General features: G+C 37.9%; 1 protein-coding gene across 1 annotated transcript; it reads left to right on the top strand.

The window, feature by feature from the left end:
• The first annotated feature begins 2,034 nt into the window (after nt 1–2,034).
• Nucleotides 2,035–8,331, top strand: LOC140233465 (dual specificity protein phosphatase 22-like). Its single transcript, XM_072313585.1, has 7 exons — nt 2,035–2,089; nt 4,190–4,223; nt 4,823–4,905; nt 5,903–5,952; nt 6,382–6,456; nt 6,984–7,155; nt 8,035–8,331. Exons 1-7 carry the CDS (start codon nt 2,069–2,071, stop codon nt 8,329–8,331), a joined length of 732 nt encoding a protein of 243 aa, XP_072169686.1. The 5' UTR covers nt 2,035–2,068.
• The last annotated feature ends 192 nt before the right edge of the window (nt 8,332–8,523 follow it).

The raw sequence follows: 8,523 nt of genomic DNA, 5'->3' as shown, positions 1-8,523 counted from the left end.
TTGGAAGACGTGGAAGCCAGCAAAATTGCCCCCCCCCCCCCATCACGGATTTAAACCTTTAAAGCAGCGTGACGTGATAAATAGGCCTAGGCTACGTCCAGTGTGGCGAAATATCTTGCGAAAAGAAGGCCAGCCCGGCAAGTTTTGCAACAAAACATCCAATAAACATATTCGGAAGAATCGGGACAATATTGACATCAAGAAACGACACGTACTTCCCCCACTTTGAAACTAACCCCCTGGAACTAACTTCGTGGGGACCTTATTATTACAGGATTACTCGGGAAAGATTTGAAAACCACCTCATAAGAATATTTAGGGGTAAAATACGAAAAAGATTCCCTATTTCACCGATTTTCGGGATTTTCCCCCGAATCGAGCCCCTCAGAACTTAAATATCTATTTTCCCGAACGATCGGGGAACGCATGCTGTAGGAACGTCTGAGTGAGGGGGCTGTGATGAGATATAGAGTGATCTGCAAGAATGTTTGCTGCCTTGAATGTTTATCCGTCTGCAAAGTTTAATTTCAGTCAATAGAACTGCATCCTGTTTCCTAAAATGTGACCCTTTGGAAACGTCTGCTGAGCTGGAAATACATGGTCGATATCTTACAGACCGTGATAACAACGTTTTGAAGATTTTCCATTCTCGTATCATCTACCTCCCCCAAACAACCCTTCCCCCCCCCCCCCCCCTCCCGGCCCCTGTCTCATCTCTGTCTCTGTACGTTCATGCACAAGAATCACTTTGTGAAAGGACTAACAAGAAATAACTTGATCTATATAGGCCTACCCCCCCCCCCCCCGATGTAATGAGGGATCAAGAATTATGCAGCGCAGATCGTTTAAATCGAGGCAATATTGAAATCTTATTTTGCGATCAAGAGAAGTATATAGACACAAATAGGATAGTGAGACCGTGCATCACAAAACCAACAAAAAGTCGCACACACTGATTTTGTGTCAGGACTCAAAATAGGTGAGATGGAGCAACCTAATAACGGTCAAGTTAAGTTTTTCTTTTTCGTATTTCTGAAAATAAGCCTTCCTCTACATAGATGGTAAGATTTTGGCATCACAACAACAAATTGGAAATTGTGTTTTTAGCAGTTTTTCTAACACCTTTCTGGAGCTCCGTTATAGTGTGATTACTGATTAGGCCCGTGTGTGGTAGAGTCCCCTTTTCATTTCTTAAAACGATTAAAACACTCTTCAATTTCAGCTCTAATAATTTTTGAGCATCAAGAGGCAATTAAAGTTAATTTGAGATCAAAGTGAAGTAGAAACATAATAGGACAGTGTGAACGTGCATCACAAAACCAACAGTAGAAGCCAGTAGCACACATTGATTGTAGCATCATCCTTTTGAAAGGATGATGCAAATGCTTTGAAAGTTGGTATTGGCCATAGATTGAATGTGTTAATAAACCGTGATCAATTTCAGCTATATCTGATAATCTCTTCGTTGTTTCTGCTACTTTATTGTCTATATCACATCCTGTTTTTTTTTTTTTGTTTTTTTTTTTGTGTGTGTTTTTCCGGGGGGGGGGGGTCTTTTGGGGTTTTTTTATTTTGCTTTGCTTTTGTATTGTTCCTTTCATTGTACAGTTAGCACGGCTTGAATATAGACCTTATACTTTTAATAGATCCTCTTGTATAATTCTATAGTAAACACTAGTTTTCCAGCTATTATAGAGTATAACGTTTAGCCTTGTTTTCTTTAAATTTTTAAGGGAGTCCATCTGAATTTATTTATAGGCCTACATCATTTTAAAGCTTATATCTGCTCTTTCCGAATCTGTTCTTAGCGAAAAATCCATATCTGGCGACTTTTGCTGGTTTTGTGATGCCGGATCACCAATATACTCCATTTTGATCAAAGAGCGCACTAAACCTCTCTGGTTTTGATTACGTCGCGTCGCGTCGCACGATCGTATCCGAACCGAAGTACACTGCAGACGCAACCGAGCAAAAACACTAACAACAGCTAGCTGCGCCTGTACCCTCTAGCATAGCCTTTCGACAGATCTTGTCAACCGAGGCCTAGCCTGAAGGCTGTAGATCCGACATGGGGAATGGAATGAGCGAGGTAATGATATGTTCATGTATTGTTCTGGCATGAAATTCATACAATTATGTGCGATGAAATCAGCGTGGAATTTTGTGTCCACTTTGCAGAATGAGTCACTGTCAATTTATAACCTCCTGTCCAAGTATATTGTCGTCAACATTCTGTCATTCGCAGCGCAGTCCCACTCGTTATAATGTGTGTGCAGCGGAATATCGTGCTTGCTTTGCGAGTGAATTGGAGAACAGAGACCGAGCGAGAGGATCTTTATGCACGGGTTGTCACTTGTATCATAAACATAGTGCACGTGAATAATGTAAAACACAGATGTGTTGAAATGAATGGCGTATGATGTTATTTACCGTTTATCCAGCCTAGCTCTAAAGGGTCTCCTTGTTTAATATGTAAGATTCAAGAAAAGGAGTCCTACTGGTTGATAATAATTAATATATAAAATGATATAAATTGCTTCTGCATTTGAGTGTATTAAAATTATGGGATTTAATTGAGTAAAAGTGTAGTGACTGGAATGAATGTTGTAGTTACAATGTAGCTGTTACAGAATACAATACATGTCTTACCACACAGTGATTTGAACAGTAGACAAAGATTTGGGCCATTGGGTCATAAACTGTATAGATCTAGAAGTAAAATGCTAAAATTGTAATAGGGCCTATATTTTCCATATTTTGAAATTGGCTCATATAGAGAAGGGGCACCAATTTGCTGCAGGGCTCCAGTTTGCGGCACCCCTAGAAATATCTCACCATATCTTCAAAAGTAGAAGGGTATTTTTTTTCTAAATTGTTTTATTTCAACAGCAATTGAGGAGCTTTCTTTTGATACCGAAATTGTGAAATAACTCAGATGATGGCCTTCATGATTCTAATTTAAACCGTCTGTGCCGCTCTGTTTTTAAAAAAGTATGACTTTCTTAACGAAACATGAAGATTTTGTTCTGTTGCTAGGTAACCACCATCATCCCATGTTTTCATCTTCATATAAAATCTTATCAAAAGAGGCCTTGCATGGTAAGGATTCCTTCTGTGACTGTGTTAAATTCATTTCCTTTGTCAGTTTTGAGGATTGCAACAGTGACCAAAATGTCAGGGATGGGTCCAGTTTGCAGCACCCCTATGGGATTTACACATTATAGCGCTATTTAACATGTCACAATGGGTGAAAATTGATGAAATTCATACAGTCTTGAAAAACTATAAAATCATGAATGATCAAGATAATGAATCCACATATAGTGTTCTAACAAGCTGAAAACTAGTTGGACTAACAAAAAATATTTAGTTTTTGCAAAATTTTAATGTTTGAAGATATCAGGGGACATTTTTGTTTGGGGTGCCGCAAATTGGACCCCCCTGCCGCAAACCGGGTCCTCTTAGTGGTTGCAAATTTTCTGCATAAAAATTGATTATTACGACTAGGGTAATTGTCCACCATACAAAATTGTGATGCAGTGTCAAGAGGCCTTTGGTACCTCTTCCAATAAAAAAAAAAAAGAATGATTTCTGTTGCCCGTTTTACCAGAATACTGCAAAATACCATTGAAAAAGCCTTAACCTGCTGCAAACTGGGTTCACTACTCTAGTACTGTATTGAATATTGCTGAATGTAGGGTCTATAAATCAGTACTCATGTATTTAACAGGTCATTATTTGACAATCATAAGAAACTGTCATCTCAAGTTTGCAAGGTGTACTCTATATAAAGTAGACCTATTTTGGAGGAATAAATGTGATATAATGGAGCCATATCTGCCAGTAGCCATAGCGACATTTTTAGTTTCTTTTTGTAAGATGTGTATGTTATTATTCATGAAGCTGATGTATAGATGAGAAAATTTGACATGAATTACTTCAACATTATGTTCTGCTCTTTCTCTGTTTTGTTGACCCAGCAAGTAATAGTCACTTTAATCTCCCATAATAGAGGGTCTGCTTTTGGTTGTGCATCAGTTGGATGTTGTGACACTCTTCTTTATTATCAGTTGTCATATCCTCTATTTTGACAGCTTCGGATTCCATGCTGCAGACATTGTATACTTAGAGAAAATATTACTTATAGTGATAAGCTGTTTTCATTGTTATTTATGTTTTTTTCATACAGGTGTTGAGTGGTATCTTTGTTGGAAACTTTAGAGGTGAGACATTGCATACATGTATAAGGTTCTTGTTTTGGCAATATTTAAAATGCAGATTTCTGGCTTATTACTGCAGGCAGGTATACTGATTAGATCTTGATTCATACTACCAAAGGTCAAAGATCACATAGTTATACTTAGGCGAACAGTATACAGTTTTTTTTTTTACAATGAATCAATTTGCTTTCATAATTGTCAATCATAAAAAAAAAAATACTAAAATCTCAGTGAGTTGGCTCCAGAATGACTATATAACAAATTCAGTGAGGTGAGATGCATGTACAAGGATAATGTGGTGTCTAAAAAGAAATGCTTATGAAATTCTAAAATGAAATCAGTGCAAAAAAAAAAAAAAAAAAAGATTTTCTCTCATCCACATGTATATAAAACATCAAATTGGCTCGTAACTTTTTTTTTTTTTAAGTCATGTTGAGCCCATACCAAGAAACGCTCACTTAAGCCAAAATGGTACAGCTCAGTTTAGCCATAGCTAATACAATGATTGTTTCTGTGAATGTGTATGTGAAGGCATATCAGTAAAGTGTGTAATTACATTGCACATTGTGACTCCTTTTTGTGTGTGTTTTCTTGTTTGCCAGATTCTAAAGATGACACCCAGCTGGATAACAACAAAATCACTCATATTATTTCTATTCATGACAATGCCAAGCCACTCAGGCCTGTGAGTATACAAATAAAGCTTTTTCACTTGTTTGTTTATTATTGAACAAATACCTGTCTGTACTTATGTCCTTTGCCCTCATTAGCTACAAGATAAGGAATACTTTCAGAAATTATTTACTACTGGATAATGTTTCAGAGGCTATGTCCATCATATTGAGAAAGTTTTTTGTAATTCAATATGTATGAGCTGTTCTAATGCTTATCGATTTAATTTATTTTATCAATTTAATGTGATGTTTTTAATATGAATGTCTAAATTACATCTACAGTGAAAAAAAAAAATCATGTTGTGGAAATTTGAATAGAGCAAGTGAATAATTTTGGTAATGATAAAGTAATCAACTTGAATACCTGGTACAATGGCCCTTTTCAGTCTCATGTATTTTCTGCACTGAAGAAAGAAAGAAAGGATGGTAACTTTTGTACATTACACTACAAATCACATCAGTAGTTCTCTCTTAACCCACTGAGGACAGACTGATATTGCTATAACACACATTTCCCATAGACACCTGCCCCAGTATACTCGGGACTCGTCCTCAGTGGGTTAATATTAAAGGAAACACTGTTAGACTACTAGTACCTGTAAATATTTTAATATGGAGCATTATTTCACTGTGATGTTATCATGAAGAAGAAGAATGAATAATGTTAAGTTGGTAAATGACATTACCAGCAATGGTATCAGTGCATATTTATGTTTAGATTGTGAATAAACTTGTTCCATGTCTATGAAACATCTGAGAGAGATGTTGGTACAAGTTTGGGTGGGCACTCATCTATAACAAGAAGCCCAAAAGAAGCAATCATTATTATGCAATATTGACTTACTGACAATCAGTGTATTTCAGACATGTTGTTGTGACAGCAGGTGCAGGAAGTAAACCTATTAAATCTCACATCCTTGATTGACTGAAGAGAATTTGGAAATTAGCAATTAAGGCAACAATCATGAAAAGGGCAATCTCTGACAGTCATCTTTCTTCATTTCACAGGACAAGAAATATCTGTGCTTTTGTGCTGATGATGCACCAGGACAAAATTTGTAAGTGAACATTCTTGTCAAATGTATCATATATTGTGAAAAGATGGCCATGTTTTGTCATAAATGCAGATAAAGAAAACATGATTAGCCGAATATATGCATGTCTCTTAAAATGTCATTGGCATTGGAGTATATCAGTGTCATGAGCATCATATTCAGTATGCTTGTGTTTGTGATATGGAGAAGACAATCCCTTCATTTGCGAGACAATATCAGATGGTGTGCTTTAAATTTGATTTGATTTGATTTGATTTGATTTGATTTGATTTGATTTGATTTGATTTGATTTATTCTCAGTATGCCACTTTCTTCACAAGTACAATCAATTCTCTGCAATTCCATTAACATTGTACAGGATAAAAGTAGTATGACTATTTTCAACAGTAATTATGCTGTTGGTAATTGATAGTTTCTGCCTTTGTATTTCAGAATCCAATTCTTTGCCGAGAGCAACCAGTTCATTCATGAATGTAGACTGAGCGGAGGAAGGGTCCTCATACACTGGTAAGCATTGTTTCTAGCACCAACAAAGATTGAGAAATCTCAGTACTAAGCACATTGCTGTGAGGAAGAGGGAGAACTTGAGTGAATTACAGAGTTATCACAAATTTTCATCATTTTGGTCATAGACAGACATAGCCAGTCACAAAGTTGAAGTTCAGGAGTGACTGCATTATTTTTGCACATCACTTTTGAGCCCCAGTTGTGTTTTTTTAGCATTTTGGATTCAAGAAAATTCCAAGGCTAGTCACTTGTTACAAAACAGAGATTTCTTAAAAGTCATTGAATTTAGGCATCTCATTATTATAATTGATTGTAGCCATTCTCCTGATTTTTCTTTGATTCAATCCTACCATAGTTCATCTTGGTTGTTGTGGACTTTAACAAACGCATTGTTCCAAATGAAGTCAGTAGGGTTGTGTGTTACATATTATACACATACTGTATGTCATGGGGTTTTTTTTAATGTGGTATCGTGTAAGACATATGATGTCTTTTAGGGACTTATTTCTGGTCATTTCACACACTAGCCTTGCAGGAGTGTCCAGGAGCGTGACGCTGACCGTGGCTTACATGATGACCGTCACCGACTACAAGTGGGAAGACTGTCTCAGAGCGGTCAAGATCTCGCGTTCAGTGGCCCACCCCAACTTTGGCTTTCAGCGACAGCTGCAAGAGTACGAGTATTCTAGGTTAGCAGAGGTGAGTCTGATTGGATTTCCAGTACTTCATTGCTGATGCGACACAAATCGTGACTGATAGGCAACAGACAAGGAATCATTTTGTCTCACCTGCAAACGAGCAATTTAATCAGTTTCAAAGTCTCAGGTGATTTAATGTGAAGGAGTTCAGTCATTTTAGATAAGTCAGCGATAAGTCAGTGAGATTTTAGTAAGGCTTGCGTGACAAATGGTAATAGTGTTTCCACCATTTCTGCTCGTGGAGCATGTAAAATCAAAACTCTGGTGTGAATATCAGAATGGCTCCCCAAATCCTCTTTGACACTATATCTACTGATAAACTAATCTATATGATGACAATTAAAGTGGGCAGATGTTCATTGCACATTGCATGTCCAAGAGGTAGTTTGTAGATTGAGCCCTGCTATGACACTTGCATACTTGGTCAAGACATTTTATCAACAATGCTCCTCGCTGCGTAGTATACATAAATGGGCACCACCCTGGTGGGAAGTAGGGCATTGATGTGGTCAGATTTAGTGTGTCTGCACCATGAAGTGACTACCTCGCTGTACTTAGCTCCAGAGAATGGACTGAGTGCGTTGCAGGTGTGGCTTTGATTCCGATTAATCAGAGTAAATGTATATTGAGAACTGTTTTTGGCACCATAATGCTGTGCAAAGGCAATATGTGCAACAACAAATGTTACTGTTTATACACTAATCATTACATACTCTTTATCTCCAAGTTTGCACTCACCGATTTCATACAGAATAGCCAACTTAAAAGTAAAATCTAAAGTGGATATATTGGATCAAAATCCTTTTATCCAATAATCTTTTATAGCTGATGAATTTCTGAGCTTACTGTGATTCATCCCCTTCATGCTTTCAACCATCAGTTCAAGCAAGAGATAAAACTCAAGTATCCCGAATACTCGCCGGAGGAGGACAGCCAGAAGATGCAGGAGCTCCTGGAGAAATACCGCAAGGAAAACCAGGACCCGCACGAGGGCTTCATCTACCCGCTGCCCCGCAACGCCTACAACATCCGACTGCGCAAGGAGCAGGAGGAGAGGGAGCGGGCGGCCCAGCAGGGGGACTCCCAGAGCCAGGGGGGAGACATGAGCAAGAAGGAGGAGGGCGAGACCAGGCAGGAAGCAGAGACTGAAATGGTATACTTTGACCAGCAAGACTGATGAACGTGTGGGCTTCGTCATTTTCTGTGCTTTTGACATCGTCTGTGTTCTTTTCTTTTCTTTTCTTTTTTCTCTGCGGGTCAAGTCTTTATTTGAATCAAGGTCAGTGTTATGCTTGTTATGTAAGTGTTATGTTAAGAAAAAGAAGAGACAGATAGATGGATAGAAGAGGAGAGAGAGAGAGAGAGAGTG

The sequence above is a fragment of the Diadema setosum genome, chromosome 9 (assembly GCF_964275005.1).
Source record: "Diadema setosum chromosome 9, eeDiaSeto1, whole genome shotgun sequence".
In the NCBI taxonomy this organism is placed as follows: Eukaryota; Metazoa; Echinodermata; class Echinoidea; order Diadematoida; family Diadematidae; genus Diadema; species Diadema setosum.
The sequence above is the reverse complement of the archived record's forward strand: the minus strand, read 5'-3'. Positions and strand labels throughout refer to the sequence as shown.

Coding starts and splice junctions, on each gene's coding strand:
- LOC140233465 (XM_072313585.1), top strand. CDS start 2,069: ATGGGGAATGGAATGAGCGAG. Junction 5,953..6,381: donor GATGCACCAGGACAAAATTT/GTAAGTGAACAT, acceptor TTTGTATTTCAG/AATCCAATTCTTTGCCGAGA. Junction 7,156..8,034: donor AGTATTCTAGGTTAGCAGAG/GTGAGTCTGATT, acceptor TTCAACCATCAG/TTCAAGCAAGAGATAAAACT.